The 22,871-nt window shown below is 32.3% G+C and overlaps 1 protein-coding gene across 8 annotated transcripts in view; it reads left to right on the top strand.

The window, feature by feature from the left end:
* GRIK2 (glutamate ionotropic receptor kainate type subunit 2) overlaps positions 1-22,871 on the top strand; it is a 659,372-nt gene that overhangs the window by 484,867 nt on the left and 151,634 nt on the right. For all 8 annotated transcript variants that reach the window (XM_034670902.1, XM_034670905.1, XM_034670899.1 and 5 more), the window contains one exon: positions 13,675-13,898. In XM_034670902.1, the coding sequence (XP_034526793.1) occupies positions 13,675-13,898 (224 nt within the window). The remainder of the gene's footprint in view (positions 1-13,674; positions 13,899-22,871) is intronic.

Genomic DNA, 22,871 nt, shown 5'->3' on the forward strand with positions numbered 1-22,871 from the left:
TTTTTATAACTAACGATGTGGGAAAGACCTCGAAGGTCTCTCTTATCAAATTGAAATAGTATATTCAAGAACTCAGCCAGCCAGGCAGCTGTGACATCTTGGCTTTACATGAAAAAAGGTAGCTACCCCTTAGGTGGCAATTTTACCCCCCTCCCTACAGCTTGTAATACAAACTCAACAAGAACCTTGCTTTATAGAGGTTCTTCTAAATGCCTGGGCTTGGTTCCCTGACAAGTTGAAACATGATGGTGTTCACTGGGCTGCTGTGGCTATCCAGCATCAGTGCTAGCTATACAGAACCCAAACTGGACACGATCATTCTTACTGGTGGGCAGAGCTCTGGGCCATCAGCTATAACTCTAGCTATGATTCGAGTAGTTGTCAATAGCTTGGGTTTTAGTCTGCCCTTTGGAAAGCTAAAGACTGGCAGATCAAGTATACCCCTCTTGTGGGTTATAATAACGTTATAACGTTAGAAATAAGTTGTGGCTCTTGATTGGAAAGTTTGGATTTCTAATGAATTCAGAATCCAAGCTTATTAACTGCTATATTGGTCTTTCTCATTCATAGTATAACTCTCTAATATCCCATGAATCTTCTTCTAACCACTCCATTGATCTCTTCCTCATACAATTCATTGTGTTCTTATAGCTCCTCGAGTATTTCTTGCTTCAAGGACTCTTATATAAGCTCTGGGAGGGATCACGCCTAACTGTCTTTCCATCCCCACTCTGTCTAGTCTACCAATAAATACTGATTGATAGATCCTGTCATATTATTTCACAGCTGAGAAAATATAAGCTGATTTTACTTTACTATGGATTGTATTTATGCAAACTTTTTAAACTGGTGAAGGAATAGTAATTACCTTCTAAAATCATGGGTATTTGCTACTTTATAATTTACTCTTTGTTCCACTTTTTTTTTTTTTTACATCTACAGAAAGATAATCTAGTCGATTATTGCTCCCTCTTAATCCTACATGGAAAACTACATGAATGAATGAAAAAGATAGGAATCAGTAGCCTTGAAATATGATAGCATTTTCTCCAACATGTTATTTAATATTTGATATCAGAGGTTCCATTTGAATCATTCAGATTAAAATACTTATGAAAGGGGAGCTTAGGGGTGCCTGGGTGACTCAGTCGGTGAAGCATCTTCCTTCAGCTCAGGTCATGATCTTGGGATCCTGGGATCCAGCTTGGGTCAGACTCCCTGCTCAGTGGGGAGTCTGCTTCCCCCTCTCCCTCGGCCTGCCCCTCCCTCCCCCTGCTTGTCCTCGTGCACGCACTCTTTCTCTCTGTCAAATAAATAAATAAGATCTTTTAAAGAAAGGGAAGGGGGCTTATTTTTCCTGATCCTCAAAATGCAAAATACATCGTCTGCTTTTCAGAAATTAAATTAAAGCGAGGCAGTACTTTTATTTCCTCATTTCGTGTTTTAATAATTTATTTTCAGAAAAGAGTTGTATTTGTTTAAGTTTAGGTTAAAACTCTTTGCACGTGTATCTCAATCTTTGTATTCTTAAACATAATGACAATAAAAATTCTATGGATTTACTTTATCACTTATAATTGTGTTTTATTTGATTAGCAATGTATTTCATATGTCATATATTTCCTTATACAAAAATTACAAAATTTAGAATTCTACAAACTTTTGATAAACAATACTAACATTTTGCTTGATTTCTTTCCATGATTGATTTTATACTTTTAAAATGTTATAGAACTTTTCAAATATGAGCAAATAGGAAAGTAAAGTGAGGGGCAATGTACCTATCACCAACCCCCAAGGATTAGAAAACTTCACCAATCTCATTTCATCTCAACTCTCACCAGTTTTCTTGCCACCTGTATTATTTTATAGCAATTCCTTGACTTCATATCATGTCATATTTTTTCATATGTTCATGTATAAATAGTACTTATCCCTAAAAAAGGGACTAATTTTTTTTTAAATGGCCACACTGTCATTATCCCACAGGGGGGGAGGGGAATATGATTCCTAATGACATCAAATATTTTGCCAACAGTATTTATTTACACTTTTCTGATTCTGATTATTATAAAGTATTTACTCATTCATTATAATTTATTTGTTTAAATTGGGATCTAAAAATTCTCTTTAATTTGTGATCAGAGTTGATATATCCCAAGACCCATTTAAATCTGTAGATTCCCCCTCTTATTATGTTTTTATTTAGTTAAATTCATGTTTGATATCATATATTTCTATATTCACTAACATTATCAGTGTCCATTCTCTTTTATTGGAGACATCATAAAATTCTATTTAACAGTGGATAGTAATTCTTTATTGTTATACCCTGATTTATTAACCATTCACTTTTGAGGCATGTGGCTACTTACAGTTCCAGATTATAGGTGATCTTGGGGGAATACCTTTGTATATTAGCCTGTTCCTGAATTTAGAATTATTTCTTAAATATTCTAGGTATGACATTCCAGTGTTAAGTATTAGAGATATATTTAAGGTTCTTGCAGGCTGGAATTGGTGGTCCACTCCCATTCAATAGAAAAATTTCCTTGCCTATGATCTCTGTCTTAAATCCCTTTATTTAATCCTTCAATTATATCCTGCCATTTGACACTTAATTTTATGGTATATGCTCTATAAAAATTTAAAAAAATCATTCTCTCTGGTTTTAGAAGAAAGAAAGAAGAGAAAGGGAAAAAAAGGAAAGAAGGAAGGAAGGGCAGTTTGTATAAAATAATAGACGGAATACTCTAACTTTTCCCTTAGAGACCTTTTTATTATTCTTTGCATCCAGTTTTCTACCATCAAACACTATTGCAACTGCAAGCACCTAGTGTTGAAAGACTTTTGTTTGCTATTTTGCAGTTGTTTGGCTTAATCTTTATATTCAGATTTACCTGTGAGTTACCCAAGCATTCTTAAATACATGGTGATGATATATTGTTAAAATCTCATGTGCAAATATGGGAATGACCTCAATTTCCATTAACAAAATGGGGAAGTGGTCTAGGTTCAGTTATTATACCTGAATTATTTGGAAAATCAAATATTCTAGAAGGAAATTGCTGTTCCCCAATGATGTTTACAGAAAGGCATGAAGTCGTTCTTATCAATCAACGGGAGATTTTTGTGCAGGCAGAAGGTCACATAGGTGTTGTAGGAAAAAGGTCATGTCACAGGTTCAGAAATATTGTGCACAGTGTAATCTTTTTATTCTTCAATTATTATTATTTAATGCTGAGTTACAATATCATGGGATCAGTATCTTGATTAAACTTTTAATCGGTAGTTAAATAGGTATTTTAACAAATTCTAAGCCACAAGTAGTTTCCTTGCTGTTGAATTTGAACCCAATAATTTGTAGGGATCACGCTTATAGAATAAAGGTAAGAGAATAAATCAAAATGGTATTTTAATTTTAGTGGAAAAAATATACTGCAAATGACATGAGGGGTGCAGTGACACAAATTTTCTCTTCTAAATCTGATACCTTTTGTTTATGGTTCGAATGTCTTTTCATGTGATGTTTCTATAATCAATGGGATTTTCTGGAGAGGATCAACACGATGATTAACGTGGGAGGGGTCAGGAGGGTTAGAGACATGTTCCCTGCTCCTCTGGCCTGGCCAGCTTGTTTCCAACCCAGAGCCTTTGTAACTCACAATCTCCTCCACCAGGAGAAATCTGCTCAGACCCTCCCAGGGCTTTATCTCTGACTTGACTGAAATCTGGACTCAAATGTCAGGACCTGGGAGAGGTTCCTCTGTCCATTTTATAAAAAACAGAGCCCTCCTTTCTCCCTAGTCATACTCCAATCCTCTTACCAGCTTTATCTTCACTCATTAACATTCTTTACTATCTGAAATTACATCCTCTAATTTTTTCATGCTTAGTGTCTGTCTTCTTTCTTCACTTTGTCTGGCTCTGCCAATACTATGAACATCAGAACAGCAACTCTTATAGGACTGTCACTCAAGAATAAATATTTGTTGAATAAATTAGTGAATTGTTTAATAACAAATTGTTTAATAAATTAGTGAATGAATGACTTAAGATAGATGGCAGGATTTTAAGTTCCTGCATACCTCAAAAATTTTAACAGATATTGAATAAATCAGTACAGTTAAACCTTTACAAAACTTAAATAGTACAGATTCAGGGAATTTTATTAGTCATGTGAACCAAAGAAGACATGTTGCAAAATATTTTTTTGTTAGAGAATTAATTGTAAAGATATCCACATGCAACATTAATAAGGACTAGCTATTATATCAATGTAAATATTTTTATTACAGAAAGTTCTTTCTTACCATGTATGTTAACAGTTTACCCATTTAACAAATACTAATATGTTCTAAGTATGAGCATATGACACAGACTTTGAATGTAGGGATTTAAGTAAATTTGTATTTTAATTTGACCCATTCAAAGATAGGTTTGCTTAGTAATTCAGCATATGATGGAAATCTATTTATAAACCAAGGTACGTTCTATGGAATAAAAAGTTAAAAATCCATGTTCAGTCAGAAGGTATACTGAAGATCTTGATGTGATTTATTCTGTACAGTATTTAAATGAGCGTAACAAAGGACGTTAGGTAAGAATAATGAGATTATATAGAAAAAGTCCCTTTTTAACTGGAAAAGGGAATAAAAGAGGTTGAGCTAGGAGTGCCTTCCGGTTTACTTATGTGGCTTACAAGTCTTACCATTTGACTCTTCTTATTACTCTCACATTGATTCTCTAAAGATCACTTTAATTTTAAAATTAAAAGTTTAATGTGAATTTTGAGTCATAGTTTTAAAAAAATCTAGTAATAGAGACTAGATAATCAGAAGCTATAAGATGCGTTACAATACTGTCATTTTTCCCTCTTGAATCCATTGTACTTTTTAAAATACTAAAAACAAGTGTTTGTGTTTAGGTCCCATGTCAACTCTGGGTTTTTGCAAAATTAATGTAAATTCTAATAATGAATATAATTTTATGCTAATCCATTAGAGCAACAAGTGGGCAATCCAGTAAAATTATATCACAACTATACATAGCTCAACTTATTAATACACATTTCAGCTGAAATATTTATCCAATTGCTTGTTTCCATTGTTAATCTTTCCTATGCCATAGTGAGCATCTGAGAAATGAGACTGTCCTAAATACCATTGTATCCTATATTTTGCCCCAGGCCTGTTGCATAGGGAATCTTAATAATATTTTGAAAAGAATATTTATTATTGTGACAAACATTCTAAATAAATTGATTCTAAAATTATTTCTAAAATTATTTAAAATTAATTAATATCCAGTTTTAAAATAAACTGATCATAATAAAACATTTTATATCATTATTTACAGCTGTTATAATTTACCTATTATTTTAAAACAGATCCTGAGAATTCAATGTGCTTAATCCCCTATCCACTGAAGAACAGTTTACAGAGCAGAATTACAATTCACAATTTCATTAGGAAGGTTCCCCATAGTTCATAGTCATCTATCTTAGTGCTAGTAGTTGTTTCTTGGTCCACTGGTTGTGATCCCATAGCATGTACACTGGGAAATGAAGAAAAGGGTTAGCACAAAATATAATACCTTAGATCAGTAACAAGAAATTGTGTAAATGTTTTATAGGTTTAAGAAATAACATGAGATTTAAAATACTATATTGAATTGCTTCTGTTTTCTATTTTGAAACTTTTAATATAAATTTGTTTCAAAGAAGCCATTCATTCTCTCTCTCTTTTCAAGAGATTCTTATTTGCTTGATAAATGTATAATAACATTTAGTTTGAGTATTATTGTAGATTTTTCCTTGTTTTGTTTTTATGTATGTTTAATATGTAACTATAAGGATTATAGAATATAATAGAATATTTTTCACATTTGGGTGATTATTTTAGAATAAAGTGTTTTCATTTATGCTATACTTTTAAAAGATTTAGTTATTTTAAAATCAGGAAATCTATGTATCCAAAATGCAGAACAAAAAATGTCAGAGACACCATCATTCAGTGCTTTGCTCATAGATAACAGGTATACTAAATTCCACTTTGCTTTGTGTGTGTGTGTGTGTGTTTAAGATTTTTATTTATTTATTTATTTGACAGAGAGAGGAAAGAGAGCACAAATTGGGGATGGGGGCAGCAAGCAGAGGGAGAGGGAGAAGCAGGCTTCCAGCAGAGCAGGGAGCCCCATGTGGGACTTAATCCCAGGACTCTGGGATCAGACCTGAGCCAAGGGCAGCCACTTAACCAACTGAGCCACCCAGGTGCCCCCAAATTCCACTTTGAATTATTGATATGAATGATTTCAGATTATTTTTAATTGAAATTTAGTTTTCTTGAAATTATCAATGTGGAAAACACTCCTCAATTTCTGTGTACCCAATTTTTTTCAAGGGAGCTAAGCTAATTAAACTACTACATTAAAAAACAAGTGAGTCCCTTGGAAATATTGAAGTGAGAAAGGAAGATACCGTAACAATTGTTGTACAGAAATGTCAATATTTACAAGCCATCCAGTTGAGGGTTAACAACAAAATCAGAACTGAACGTGAAGAACACAACACAAAATGAAAACAATTAAATCCTCTTCAACCCTCACTCCCTCCTGCAAAAAAACCATCAAACTCTAGAAATATTTTGGAGCCACGGCTCTTCTAAAGAATTACCAGTTGAGAAGTTTATTTTTCATTCAGGCATTAATGGCAAGCTTAGTAGATGTACTCAGTATCATTTGAAATTATCAGCAGGTTTACTTAAGTATTAATAAAGTAACAGCTGTGGCTTGTGTTTAATACTGCCGTCTGTGTTTAATTCTTTCTTAATTGTCCCTGTTCAGGCCTTTCATATGTAGAAGAAATCTCTGTATTTTGTAACTAAATTGCCCACTGTACACTAAGTACAATGTGGATAGTGCTTGGTGTGGTGAAAAGCAACTGAAGGCATCTTTCTAAAATATAAGGTTATGTTTTTGTAAAACTGCAAATAGATATTAGTTTGTGTACTGTATATAACATATATAATTTATAGAAGTTTGAAGTTAGGTTTTCACATATATGAAACGTAACTTTAATCGCATCGCATTTTTTTCTTAAACACAATGTAGTGAGTACTAACGTAATGGTATGAGGTAACTTTATTGTAATAACTGAAGGCCAGTTTATCACAGAAATATGAAATATGAAATATTTTATCAGTTTTTAATTATTATTTTAGTTATATGAAAATAGAAATTATGCACATGGAAAATTTCATTGTTGTAGGAAGATAAACCTCAGGAATATTTTTTCCTGTAAAGAAGTTTAGGGAAGTACTGGGGAAGAATTAGCAATAATGACAGTTTTATGCATTCATTAAATCATTTAAAAATATTTAATGACTCAGACACTATAGTAGGCACTGGAGATGCAGATGCAGAAGTGGACAATATGGAGAAACTCCTTACTCAAAAGAGACATGTATTCTATCGAAAAGAGGCCAACAAGAAATGATATAATTTCAGGTCATGTTAAGTTTTATGAAGAAACTGAAAAGATGGTAAGTAGTTAAAGAGTGATAGATTTGAGCGGTCAGCAAAGATCCCTTTGAGTGACTGATATGAGAACAGACACATCAGAACATTCAAGTGAGTGAATAACCCATCATGTAGATGTATGAGGGACAACCTTTCCAGGCAAAAGGAAAACCAAGTATAAAGTCTTTGGGACAGAAATGTGTACACATTTAAATACTAGCCACGCAACCAGAGTTGTTGGAACAAGAGTGATCACGCTAAGACCAGAAGAATGATAGGAACTGATGCTGATTAAATAATTAGGGTCCATTTCTCATAGTGCTTTGTAGGCCAAGATTAGGTTTCATTCTATGTGTGCTAGAAGTCATTGGAGAATTCTGAGCCAGAAGTGATAATCTGGTATGTGTTTTAAAAAGAACTTGTCTCTTTAGACGAAGAACAAACTCTAGTTGGGCAAGAATGAAAGCAGGGGACCAATGAGGAGGCCACTGCAAGAGTGCAGGCAGTGTGACTAGGTAGATGGTGGTGGAGGTGGTACGCTGTATTTACAGAAAGTAAACTATGTTTCCCTAAAAGTGCACATAGAGGCGAAAGCATGTGTTCACCTTATGTATTGTGAAGAGTTTAGGTGAATGTAGTGTCACTTATAAGTTACATTAAAATTAATATAATTTTTTAAATATTTGCCTTTTTTTTAAGGTTTTATTTTTTTATTTGACAGAGAGGCAGCAAGAGAGGGAACACAAACACGGGGAATGGGAGAGGGAGAAGCAGGCTTCCCGCTGAGCAGGGAGCCCGATGTGGGGCTCCATCCAGAACCCTGGGATCATGACCCTAACTGAAGGCAGACGCCCAACGACTGAGCCACCCAAGCGCCCCAAAATTAATATCATAATTAACTAGCCTAAATGTCTTAGCTAAATCAGTTAAAATATTTACAACTTATTCAAATGTACTTACCACTTTATTTTACCCATTTTCCTAAGCACTTCACAACATTATGAAAATGAAAAGTGTTTAGAACTGGTTTTCCATTGTTAAATTACAAGAACTTTCAGAAGTATGCATAAGATGTTTCACTGCCCAGAGCTTGTATTATAAAATATCATTATGTTCTTTGAATGCTAGGACTTCGTAAAGAAGGTTTTCTCAACATGATCAAATTTAGAGTCATTGTGACATTCATGAAGATATGGTTTGTTACCTAATTTTTGTATTAGGTAATTGGAAATTAGACCAATAAATATTACCATTGTACTATAGTACTCTGTAGCCATAGTACTCCGTAAGAAGAATTATTCTGTTCTCTCCTAGATGGGTTAGTTCACCAGAAATTACATTAATGTACAAGTAAATCTTATTTCTAGAGTAAGATCAGAAAAAGTTTAATTTTGAAATTCTCTGATTTTCTTTGAAAATTTTAGTAAGTTAAATTGTATTTTAGTAAGTTAAAACTGTATTTATCAAACATTTATCATGGAGTTCCTTGGTGTCAGATTTTGTCCAATGTCGTAGGGATGTTAGATTGATTATTATGATTGTAAAACAATTTGGAAGAGTTTCCCATAGAATGATAGAGTATTTAATTAAAACATATTAAGATAGCTGCTGGCAAGTCATCTTTATGAAATTTCCAGGGAGGGATACTTTAATATTTTCTCAGTTCAGAACTATATGCTATATTGAAGGGCATGCCTGCAGGTTCCCAAGTGCCTACAGTCTCCTAGGAACAGGGACAGCATAATTACAATATGTATGTTCAGGTCTCTCATATTAGTTGACACAGCACAACATAAAGTATAGTTACAATTAAATTACATGGTGGAGTTTATAAGTGCGATAAAATACAATTAAATTACATGGTGGAGTTTATAAGTGCGATAAAAATTCACTCAGGAGAATTTAATGTGTATGGACTATTCAAAAAGGGCTACATAAGAAGAAAATTACCAGAGATGTGTCCTATAGAATGTGCATGGTGGAGAAAAGGAAAGACCATTTTGGTCAGGGAAATATAGAAACAATATAGCAGAAGAAATAGTTATGATGAATGTGATTACACAGAACACATTGTGAGAAATGAGTATGGTCAAGTCATCTTTGGAGCCATCCATTCCTTAAACTCTCACAATTCTGGTTTTCTCATCTGTAAATAGAAAATCACACTACAAATTTGGCAGAGCTGTTGTGAGGATTAATGGAAGGGATATGAACAAAGAATATGGTCTTGGCCCATAATGGACATGTTTAATTTAAGCCGCTTCTATGAGATTTTTTTCCCCTGCTTTTGCTACCCTCTCAATTCAGACCTTTGTCATCTCAGACTTTCTTCAAAACACAAGTGTAATCATTTGGTAAAGCCTCCACTGACCCAATCAGGTAGAAGTGAGCTCTTTCTTTCCTTTGTGCTATTCATATGACACATAACAGTTTACTTATTTATTTTTCTTTGGCCGAAATACATTTTTTAAACAATTTTGACCATTGGCTTTTCCTAATGCAAGATTACTTTACTACTTTATTTTTTATTTTATTCTTTAAAATAAAGCACCAGTGGGGATAAGGAGTGTACTTGTGATGAGCACCGGGTGTTGTATGGAAGTGTTGAATCACAATATTGTACACCTGAAACTAATATTACACTCGATGTTAACTAATTGGAATTTAAATAAAAACTTAAAGTCTTAAAATAAAATGAGATGCCAATTACTAAATCTATGTTCATGAAATCATAACTGTCACCTACAGAGAGAAAAGGTTCTTGGATTATGCAGTTTACCATCAGGCTCTTTTCTTCAATGCCTTGTCTTTAATAACATGGCAGTTGATGGGAAAACATCACATCTGTCATTATAAACATCTTTAATACAACATCCTGATTATATTTTAAAATTATGTTATTATTAATAGACGTAATGAAGTTAGATTTTATTCATAGACTGTGCTATTATGTATAAATAATATTCTTTACTGCTGTGAGATAATCTGGAGGTCTGATAGTTTAAATGAATTTTAAAAATATATTTGGTATGTAACTAGAGACTGCTTATTTTTGACAATTGATGTTTGATAAGTTTTGTGTGATTTACCATGAATAGTAATATATAAGTTCTAATTAATTTAATCAACATAACATTAAGTACTACCAACAGGATATGGTTAAAACAACCTGTTACTTTTTAAAAATAGCTATTTTTAGAACAGTTTTAGGTTTATAGAAAAATTGTGCAGAAAGTAGAGTTTCTATACCTTCTCCTATTCTACCCACCTGCCACAGGTTCCCTTATTATTAACAGCTTCCATCAGTGTAGTACATTTGTTACAGTTGAACCATTGTTGAGACATTAGCTAAAGTCCATAGTTTACATCGGAGTTCACTCTTTGTGTTGTACAGTTTTATGGTTTTTTGATAAATGCACAGTGTCATGTACCCACCATTATGATTTCTTACAGAATAGTTTCACTGTCATAAACATGTTCTCTTCCACCTATTTGTCACTCTGCTCCCTGAATCCTCGGGGCAGCTACAGATCTTTTCATTGCTTGTATATTTTGCCTTTTCCAAAATGTCATATAATTGGAATCATGTCATATGAATGTAGCCTTTCAGACTGGCATCTTTCACTTAGCAATATGCATTTAAGGTTCTTCCATGTCTTTTCATGCCTTGATAGTTAATTTCATTTTATTGCTGGATAATATGCTGTCATATGGATGTACCACAATCTGTCGATAACTAAATTTATTTATTTTTTTTAACTAAATGTCTAAAAGTGTCTGTATCTTTTGTTTCAAATGACTGATTTATCAATGAAAGTATTTTATTGTGTATTTGGAATAGAAATTATATATTTGGAATAGAAATTTTATTTTAGGCAATGCTAAATAAATTTTAAAATTCGGTGTATGTCAGGGCATCTGGGTGGCCCAGTCGGTTGAGTGTCCGGCTCTTGGTTTTAGCTTGGGTCATGATCTCAGGGTCATGAGATCGAGGCTTGTGTTGGTCTCTGCACTCAGCGCAGAGTCTGCTTGAGATTCTCTCCCTCTCCCTCCCCCTCTCACTCCCCCTTGCCCCGTTCATGCATGAGTGCATGCTCTCTCTCTCTAAAATAAACAAATAAATAAATTCTTTAAAATTTGATATACGTCTGGTCAGTCATATTAATATATGCCTATTGAACAACTTTTTTGGAATAATGCAGTAGTTTTGTCTTAACATATTTTATTTGAATTGTTTCCTAAGTTTTGTTGGTATCTATCATGAATTTAAGAATATTTTACCAGTTTAAAGTATATTCACTTATATACCTTACATGTGGTCAAATTTTGCTTTTCATGTGCCTAGTCCAAGGGAGGTTACAAAGCTAAATGGCACATAGATACACTGTGCTGTATGTTCAGCCTTCACCGTTTCATGTTGTCCATTTTTTACTAGAATCTTTGTTTCTTGAATGATTACTTTCTTTCCCTAACAAACTTGTTTACCTTTTCAAACCATCTGTACTTCCTTCCCTTCTGTCTCAGAGGAAATGCTCTCTTCCTTGTGGAAAGCATTCCATCTGCCTAAACTCTTCACCTGACCCTCTAAATTCTCAGTGACTATAATCTATTAATCACTGTCCTTGCTTCCATACATTCCCCTTTCCGTCTCTACGAACGCCTTAATAAATGAATGAATGAATGTCTCCATGATTCCATTTCTGGCTGGTGCGTATCATGGGCAGTTCTGGGTAGAGATTCCAAAAGCGTGGGGTTTATGTCCTGGTTCCAATGCTCAATTAGCTCTCTGACCATGAACAAGTGTTTGACTTCTCATGGATTCAGTTTCCTTACCTGAAAATGAGAATAATAGTAGGACTATGTAAGGATTAAATGTGACAATTCATGTAAAGTTCTTAGTGCAGTGCCTGTTGCATAGCAGATGCTTAAAGGACATTAGCAATTATTACTGCTAAACTGATATTTTCTTTGATTTATGAACATGAAATATGATGATGTCCTCTCCAGGGCCCTTAAGACCTGTTTTTTTCCCTTCCTAGTTTTTAGAGAAATGTTTTTCTCTCCGCATTGCTACTCAAAGATACTCTCTTCAAACATCTGACTGTTCCCTCTTCCCCACACGCACCCAACTCACAGATACACACAAACACGTACCCAGAATAGTGTTGTCAACAAAGTTAGCTTCTTAGAGAAGTTTCTTTTTTAAGTTCTCCAACAATGCTTGAGGTAAGGAAACTGTGAAGGCCCAATTTCGTTATTTTGTACATCTTTCTGTAGCTCACTACAGGGAGCACTTTTTTATTCTCTGAAAGCCCAGTGTGTTTATGAAAATAAAAGGAATTTAGAAATATAGCTTCCTATCATATGTGGGAACAGGTGCCTTTATTATTTTAAGACATTATAATTATTTCTTTCAATATATTGGAGCTGAAGTTCATCCTGACAGATGGTTATAGCATGATGAGTGAAGAGCATTAGTAATTTAACATATTTAAGCTACCGTGGAAAATTAGCAACTTTGTGAAAATGGAAAAACTCATTTCCTGATGCGATTTAGGCAAGGCTGCAAGGATTTTCATTAAATAATATAAAAACAAATTAGAGGGATAGAAACAAAACTCAGGGGCAGTAAACACAATCACATTAAAAGATGATTTTCAAAATGTTAACTATTTAAAGACTAAAATCTTTTAACTGTACTTATAACCAGGAAAACATGTGTCTTGATTATCAGCTAAATAATTTGAAGTAGATAGTATTATTTTTACTATTTAGAATCTGACCAAGGTATTTAGGAAGTCATAACTGATACTAAGTGTTTTTTTTAAGTTTAGATTACAAATAATTATGAGAAGATCCCATAGCATAATAATTCAGGTATTGAATGTTACAATAGTTTCTTCAGTTTTTTCATTCTGTACAGTTTTTTTTCTTTCTCTATTAGGTGCAATAAATGCTGGTTTGCTAATCTAGAAGGACATAGAAATGAGTAGCAGTAAAAGGAGATGCTTCAATTCAGAGTCAAGAATGCTTTAATGTAATAGTTACTCTGACAATTCTCAAGCGTAAAGTATTTATTTTGTTTGATTTGGATACTGACTTCGTTCCTGAGACTTAGAACCAATTTTCCCCCCTTTCTTCTGTTTCTCTCTACAGAAAGCTGACCTTGCAGTTGCCCCACTGGCTATTACCTACGTTCGGGAGAAGGTCATCGACTTTTCCAAGCCCTTTATGACACTTGGAATAAGTATTTTGTACCGCAAGCCCAATGGTACAAACCCAGGCGTCTTCTCCTTCCTGAATCCTCTCTCCCCTGATATCTGGATGTATATTCTGCTGGCTTACTTGGGTGTCAGTTGTGTGCTCTTTGTCATAGCCAGGTAACATGCTCACTTTTGTGATTTTTTTGGCAATTGTTACCTCCTTTTTCTAACTAATAATTGTCAAAAGTCACAATAATTTTACTTTTCTTTTTCTTTATTTCCCTTGGGGTGCTGAAGAATAATGAACGTTGAAGAGTCACATAAGTTATTAAAATATACTATGCTGCCTTTTTGGGCAGAAAGCATGCTGGTTGTGTCAGTAAGCTATAAGTTTGGTAGAGTTTACCCTTTTTAATCAGCACTTAAAGCAGTCCAAATCTTTAGGACATAAAAATTATTTCCTTATTTTGAAGATTTCTCTTGAGCCAGAGAGCAAAATAATATATTTTACTAATTTGAACTAATAAATCAGTCATATGAAAAAAGCAAAGTGGTAATATTTAAAGGAGGCTTTTTTTTTAATGAACCAGGGCTCTTTAAAAATAAGCATTTTGACTATAAAGACTATCATTATTTTCCACATAAAATCTCTCATTTTTTTCACAAAATAATGTGTAACTACAAATATTTTTTGCTCTATCATCAAAATTAAATATTAAGTAAGAGGGTTATTTTTTTCAATTATATTATATAGGTTCTTCTGATAAGTTTATCACTAGGGATATTTATCCTTTCTTGAACTTATTCTTTTCTCAATGAAGTCCTGTATTTATTCCTAGCAATAAAAAAACGCTTAGTTCATTCAATTAAAAAAGGAATGAAATCACTTCTAGAAGTAGCATAATATTTTTTATATACGTACATTTTTTATAGTTACACACAGATATTTTTGATATTTACGTATAAATGCCATGCAAATTTGTAATTTTTCTACGTGATTGGTTTAATATTAACACATGAGTCCTTCAGACAACTATCATTTGCATTTGGCTGAAAATTTGTATTGGGACCATGTGTACATATAGCATTTGGAGCTGTGTGGTAGATCATGTTAAAGTTTTTATTTGAAGTTTAGAGTTCTCCCCCCAAAATGAGCATTTGGAGTATGAAGTTCATAAACGTTTAGCTCGAGCTTTATCCATATCTTGTGAAGACAAAACAGCCTTTTCATTTTTGAGCATCTTTGCATCATTTAAATATTTTTTATTAGTTATTAAATGAATGAATTTGAAAGTGATTCTGTTTCAGCATCTTATTCAAAGATGTGAAATCAGTCTCATACAATTTCAAAAATTAAGTATAATGTCTTCATTTATGGACAAATGAACATATATTCTACTAAATAATAAACAATGTTAGATATCCTATATTAACTAATAAATAATATTAGATATCTTGATAAATAATACATAATATGAAAATAAATTGTTCATAGATTGTCTCTGAAATATTTTGTTCAATTCTCAATATTAAAATAATCTTGTATAAATATTGCTAAATTTATAAACAACACACTAAAAACTCAGATTAAAAGAAAATATCTTGAATAGAGTCCATTTAACTTTTAAACTGAACCTCCAAAGCCAAATAAATTTATAAAATTAAAATCTACTTTACTTCAATAAAAAAAGTCACTCTGTTATGGTAGTGAACTCTTATTACCATGAAAGAAGTTCATGATGTGCAAATGTAGGTGTCCAAGTTTCAATTGCAGAACTTAATGACCTTCCTAATTTAAATGATATTATGATATTTGTTATCAATTCAAAATAAATGTAGTATTTTGATGTTTAACCTATGAATGAGGACTATGTCTTATGTTTTAATAGAGATGCTGATGAACTTAATAACATTATTATCGATGTCAAAATAAATATGGCATTTTCTTTATCTCTATGTCCATTTTTTCTCTTTATCTCCATAATGATGACGGAAAAAAGAAAGACAAATTACATTAAAAAAATTCTCAGATATGTATTTCATTCTCACTGAAAATCATGAAGTTCTAAAATAATGCCATGCCAACAACAAAATTTTATAATAAATTAAATACTGATCATAATTGTTGGAATTTAGGTTTTCTAAAATTAAATTTAAAAGCAGATTGTTACTGTGATGGCTTTTAAAAATTTCCCTTCACCCTTATACATAAGAAAAAGATTATCTAACAATTACTTAACAAATGTTCTAAGTTTTTTTTAAAACCAGTATTAAGAAAAAGATATATAGTATTTGTCTTGGTATGGTTTTATAATCTATGGTCTTTTGCAAACAGTTGCATTATTGTTTACAGCATAATGACATAATCAGCATGCTTATCCAAATTAGTGGAGACCTCTCATTTGACAGTAAAGATGAGCCGAGGTTTGGCATTCTGGACATGGAATGGCCTTATCCCGGATATCCTAACCATGGCTCTTGGCTGACAGAGAAATAGGAGGAAATCTTGTACATGACAAACTTGCATTTAATCATATTCGTCCCTAAACCTTTTCCCTCTCTCTTTCTATTATATTTTCCTTTGACCTACGTATATTAGGACAGAGATAGTAGTTAGTCATATAAAGAGTCTGGTTAGGAAATCCACCCTTTATACTCAGAAGGAGAGGTATTTTTTCACCTTGCTTCAAATATTTCCTTTATTAAACAACAGATAAACTAATGCAGTAGATACTATTTATAAAATGAGTCAATTTAAATGCCCATGAATTTAGAGTATTTCATTTTATTTTTTTGCTTTTAACAAGACCAGAACTATTTTGAAATTTAGCGTGTAAATCTTGGTCTAGAGTTCTTAGTAGTTTGGTATAGAGGTGAATAACTGAGGACCAAACTTAAAAGAACAGCAAAATGCTATACACATTTCCCTCCAACAGGATTGATGGAACCTTAGTAATAATTCACTAAGCTTATAATAATATTGCATATTTTATTCTGAGATTGACATTTTAAAATTAAATACAAATAAACTGGAGGAGAAAAGTAACACTACACCAGTTTTTTTTTTTTGAGTAAGAATATTATTACACAGAAATTTCTTAGGTTACTTAAATGAACAGGTGAATATGATCAAATATAGGAAAAAGAGGAAAAGAAGGCAAGTGATATTGACTAACCCGGCTTTCTTAGCAAAGATAACAAATCAAAGAATATTCAATGTGTTAAGTACATAACACTGGTTTTTCTAAGTTAAAAAGAATATAGGAGTTTCTTATATGTTGTGGGGTTGAATTACTTTGCATGACTTTTTAGAATATTAGAATATCATCTATTGTATTATTGGATTAGAGAGCAGGAGATGGTCTCCCTAGTATCTGCTTGAGGGTTTATCAATACAGTGACCACCAGGACTGTCTTGACATACATTTTGACACTAACATGGTCTGCGGTCACAAGATGACAAGGCTATTGCCTTACTGAAAGTTCTTCTACTTATAAAAATATTCTGTATTTCTCTTGGTACTCAGAGGTAAAAATGTTCTAAACATAGTGTTTTTGATGGTTTAACTAAGTGTAGAAAACCATGTCCAAAGTGCTTGCATCAACAGCTTTAATCTAGGCTCCTGACTAGCGTGCAGTAGCTCTTATATTCTTGTCACAGTGATGGGTGACATTTAATGCACAGTGAAAGGCAACAATGAATTATTATGCACTTGGAAATGGATAACTGTTTTGGTGGGATGTTCAATGTTAAACAAATACGCTGTCAAAAAGACTGTTGTCACATTGAAGTGAAATGCCAACTTTGTTGCTTGCCTTTGCCACTAACTTGCCCACCTCCTACTAGAAAACCATTTCAGTTTTACCTTTCCATAACATAATTTTAGATATATTTTATTTTTATTTTTTAGTCATTTTTTTACTAAGTAAATTACAGGAAACCCTATCTGTTATTCCTTTTTCCATTTAGCAATTTTCCTAGAGTTTAATGAAAATTTAGTTTGAAATAGTGCTGTTTTGCTAGTGTGCCTTTCACACATATGAAAGTGATTATTAAAATTGATTATATTACCAAATACCTCAATTATGGACCTAAAAGTCACCACTAATTAAAACTAAATGCACTTTCAAACTACATTTCCATAGGAAGTGAGGTTAATTCTACATTAATAGTTTTTTTCCCACAAGTGTTACTCGGTAATTCTATTATGAAATAATTTACCTCTTTATTTGTAATGGTTCCAGTGATGTTCATGGTTGCAAAATAGACATGGAGTCACTAACCCAGAAAAAAAAAATTCCATTTGTATAATTAGTAGAACCAAGCTAATTGAAAATAAGTTGAATTGGTGACGTCTTTTCAGCTTATGGTGAATATTGTATCTAGATAATTGAGGCAGTGGAGATTTTGACTAAAATTATCTGTATAGGATGAAGAACAGAATCTCAGTCACGTTAAGAAAAAATAAATGTATTTTCCACCTCTCAATTTTATAATTATGCTAGACATTTACAATAATAAAAGATTCGAAAATAATTAAGAAAAAAACAATTTTAAATTAAAGTGCTTTTATCGGTAGTCTTCTGTAATCAAATGCTTGTTGGCATTTTCTTTTAAAGATGATTGTGCTTCAATATCTTTTAGAAGTTTTGATCTCTTTTCCAAAATTGTTTTTGACATAATTTTTTTTTATTGTTGGGGCAAAAGTAAATACAAACTAGAAGGCAGAAGTCTGATAGCCCATTTTTATTTTTCATACCCTGTGGATAAATTATTTCCCTCTTTGTCTTTCCTTGCCTCCATTGCCAAATTGAATTCAAAGACTTCTAGAGGCGAAAAAAGTTGCCTCTCTGTCTAGTCATTGCAAGTGTGTCCACTCAATAAATATATTGGCCAATGAGCTTCTGAGAACTATAATTTGTTTCAATTTAGGAGTTCCACAATTTCTAGCTCAGTAAATAACAGATACTAATTTTAATAAATTACAGTATATAGAGTCATGTTCAGAAACTCGAGAATGCTAAAATCTTGAAGATGAATGTTTATTAACGTATTATATTTGCTACCAAAAAAAATGATACCTCTGTTTTTAATGAATCCTTTACAGAATATGTAATTCTGTTTTTACACACACACACACACACACACACACACACACACCCGCAAGCACACACGTCCTGATGAGAAGCGGTAGTCTTGTAAAAAATTACTGTTTTTCTTTGAAAGATTTGGAAAAGCAGTGTAGTGCCATCTTTGACAGTTGCCACTACATCTCATACATTTCTTATTAGCTAATTCAGAGTGAAAACCTAATAAGACAAGAATGATACTGTGAATGGCTGTTTCTCTTACTCTACTTTTTTTTCTTTCCTTTTTTTAGGGTTTTCTTTTTAACCATAAGAAAGAAATTCTTTGAGATGACTCTTAAGAACCAACAAGATAAAAATAAGCAAGCGTTTTTTATCAAGTGATATTATTCTTCCCCATTTTGCAGTCTCTAGATAGCTGCTTCTATAGCTGTGGAGTACTGTGATTTCTTTGTAAGAAGCCATCTTCCCAGCTTGTTTTTTACGTGTTAATTCTCAAAACAAAATTGTGCTTCTGCTTTTCTACAGTCCCCAGAAAAATAGTTCCCTCAGACTTTGGGGGGCTCTCAGTCACTTAAGAAAGGTCTTTACAATCTGAAACTAGGGTATCTATATGTACACACACACACACAAACATATGTATATGTTATCTACGTATATGTATATATATACACACACATATATAAACATAAACACATATTTAACATTGTGTGTGTGTATGTCTTTGTACAACGATTGAGGGTATTCTGCTCAACAAAAGGCAGGTGTCTTGAAAAATGTAGAGAAATAGGTAAATTTTTTTAATAAAAATTTTTTTAATAGTAAAAATTTAATAGTAAGCTTGACACCTAAATTAGTAACATTTTTACCTGGATAAAGCTATTCTTTTGCTCTAGATTCTTTGGTGTAAGAGCTCTGTCAGATGGATGTTTTCCTATATAGTTTTGTAGTGGGCTGGTGGGTTATGTGGAAGTCATTGAGAGAGAAAAGGAAGGAAACTAATACAAATTGCTTGTCAACAGTGGCCAGGTTTTATCTGAGAACCATGGAGAGATTAATTTATTAGCTTCTTTTTTCAGTAACTGTGTGTTTTTACATTTTGATGTGAAGAATGAATAGGTATACGTAACCACACCCCCTTACCCCTAGCAAATGAGGTTAGAAATATTTTCTTTTTGTTTAATGCTAGCATTCTACTTTTTAAATTCTAATTTACTATAGGGAGGAAGTTGTTTTAAGGAAAACAGATTTAGAAGAAAACAAAAAAGGAATTTGTATTACTTGGTTCTGTTGACTATCATGTTAAATTCACCTTTCACGTTTCCTTCTAAGATTTTAGGAAAAATGAGAGCTTGGCTACCTTTTTAATTAATATTTTTAGAAGAATCCCATATAAAGCATTGTACTGCATGTTAGCAGTATGTTGTTTTATAATAATTTGAAAGAATCACTTAAGAAATCTGTCTTTCTCTTTAGATTTGCAAATAAGAAAGCTTAAAAAATATTTCCAATAACTTAGACACCTAAACAGGACACATTAGCAAGCCACACATGAGCAGATTTGCCTCATAAATATATAAACCTATTTGCTTTCTAAACCATTTCTCTAGGAATGCTCACTTTCTTCCCCTGAAAATTATGAGCTGCATATAGTCAAAGAATTGCCCCACATTACGAGTTTTTCTAGAGACTCAAATGCTACTGGTATTTTTTTGATTTTTTTCGTAATTCATGGATGTGGGAAAAATATATTAATAGTAAATGAAAATGTATGGCTGTAATTTTTAGTGGTGATTTACGACTTATTTCTTCATGTTATGTAAAATAATGCACTCTATCCAAATAATTAATGAGTACGAGATATAGTGTCATCAACCAGCGTAACTTCATTCATTAGAGCATGTCACAGCACCTTAATTGCTATAATTTTTTACATTCCATTACATAATTACATCATTCAAGTTAAATTGTTTTCATATCAATCCTGTTGGGTATATATACATATATATTTTTTTAGGAAAAATGTCATCTGTCTCTCAAATTGCTAAAGGAATTTCAATATGATATTTGAATAGTAAGTGCTTGATATCTACTTGTATATAAATAGAATTAGCAAAACAAATGGCAACACAAACTGTTCTATTGATTTTCAACACCTGTAATTTTAAATATTTCTAGTTAACTCTTACATAAAGAGGAACACTATTAAAATGTGATGTTATCTCTGTTAGAGATACTTTTGGAATTTTGTTTGGAAGCCCAGAAATTAACCTGACAAACTTTATGACAAAAACCTTATTAATGAAGTAATTATACACATCTGCACTTTAAAAGTACAGTAATTCTTGCTTTTTAGTCTAATGTATATTGGATTGAAACATAATTTTAGTTTCAATACCTTATAAAATATGTAGAGAGTAATCTTCTCTACCCCTCCCCAGCCTGGATATAACCTAGTTTCCTGCTATACTTTATGAAAGATGTTTAACCTTTAATTAATTATTTTAAAATATTTCCCATTTTCATGTGCCCCTGTCTGACTACTCCTGAAATGATAAAATGAGGTAAATGAATTTATAATAGATTTTCCTATTAAATTAATGGATTTAATATTTGAAGCAAAGGTGAAATTGTAGGTTTTGAATGTTACTGGCATGATAAACATTATAAACAGAATAGGGCTACAACTGTCATCTAAGTTGGTTCAGAATATGCACCTGAATATTATTTTAACATAATAAAATTAGGTAAGTGTTTCCCTGCTTCCCTTACTATTATTGGTACTGAGAAAGGGGGTGCTGGGAGGGGTGTTTCAATATGAGTTTAGCAATTCACTAGACTGACTGAAGATATGTTTTGGAATGGTATTACTAAAGTGAGATTATTAAACAACAAAAAAGAAAATAGTGAAAATTTTGTTGTAGAAGGAGATATAAAATCAGTATTCACATTCAGGTAAATGTATGTTGATCTCAAATTTTTCATATCAGTACAGTTTTCAATCAGGTCTTCAAATTTTCTCAATCATGGTGATGTTAAAAATTTTATTTAAAATGTTCTTTCTGCCCCAAATTTTAAAACATTCATGTTGATATTTCTTAATTCAGATATTTGAGTTGAAAATGAAAATGATGAATGCTTTCCAAACATACTTCAGTTGTTTTAGATACTAAACTGCATATGAAGTGCATACACTTAATTTTTAAATATTTTATTGGTCTATTTGATACAATAGAGTATAATTTCAGAAGGTATTTAGTTGGAAGAAAAGAAAGCCCAAAAGTCATTAGTTTTATAGTTAAAAATTCAATGAGAAAAAAAAAACCCTTATGTGCCTTGCATGGTCATGGTAGCTGGTTTGATATTTTTATAATCCAGATATTTGCATATTAGCTAAATCAATTTAAACATCCAAGTGATGTTACAAAATCAGATGCTACCTTTCTAATGCTAGCTTCAGGTTCTTGTTGACAACATCATTCACCTGTTGAGGATCTGTTTTTCTAAAAGCATAGTCTGTTTCATTTTCCAGTATTAGAAACCACATAACCACTGGACTGATCTAAGGACAGTCTGCCTTGAGCTTTTCAATACTGGACTTAACTGCTCTAAAATGCTTAGCAGGTGTGTTGCAAGCTAAACACTTGCTTCTAATGTCTAAGTCTAAGAAAGATTCCTTTTAAATGTAAAGTATGTTCCAACCAGTTTAAAAATAAACTGTTTTTTAATGTTTAGCTCTTCACTTGCAAACAAATAGCTATATTGGTTAGAAATTATTGTTAGAACAAACCTGTGCTTTCTTATGCAGTGTTGCTATGTGGGACATTTTCCTTATTATTCCCAATTTAAAGCCACTCTTAATTTAATCTGGACAATTAGGTGTTTAAAAAACTGTATTAGTAGCTATTTAATGAGATTATATAAAATCTACTGCATAGTTTAAAAATAGATTCCAGGTTTAAATGTAGAATTATGTATTTTTATTTTACCTTTATAAGATTAAATCCAAATTTTATGGCAACCAAAATAATCCCTTTCCTTCAAGAGTCTTAAAATGCTCAG

Source organism: Ailuropoda melanoleuca, chromosome 10 (genome assembly GCF_002007445.2).
Source record: "Ailuropoda melanoleuca isolate Jingjing chromosome 10, ASM200744v2, whole genome shotgun sequence".
Classification (NCBI taxonomy): domain Eukaryota; kingdom Metazoa; phylum Chordata; class Mammalia; order Carnivora; family Ursidae; genus Ailuropoda; species Ailuropoda melanoleuca.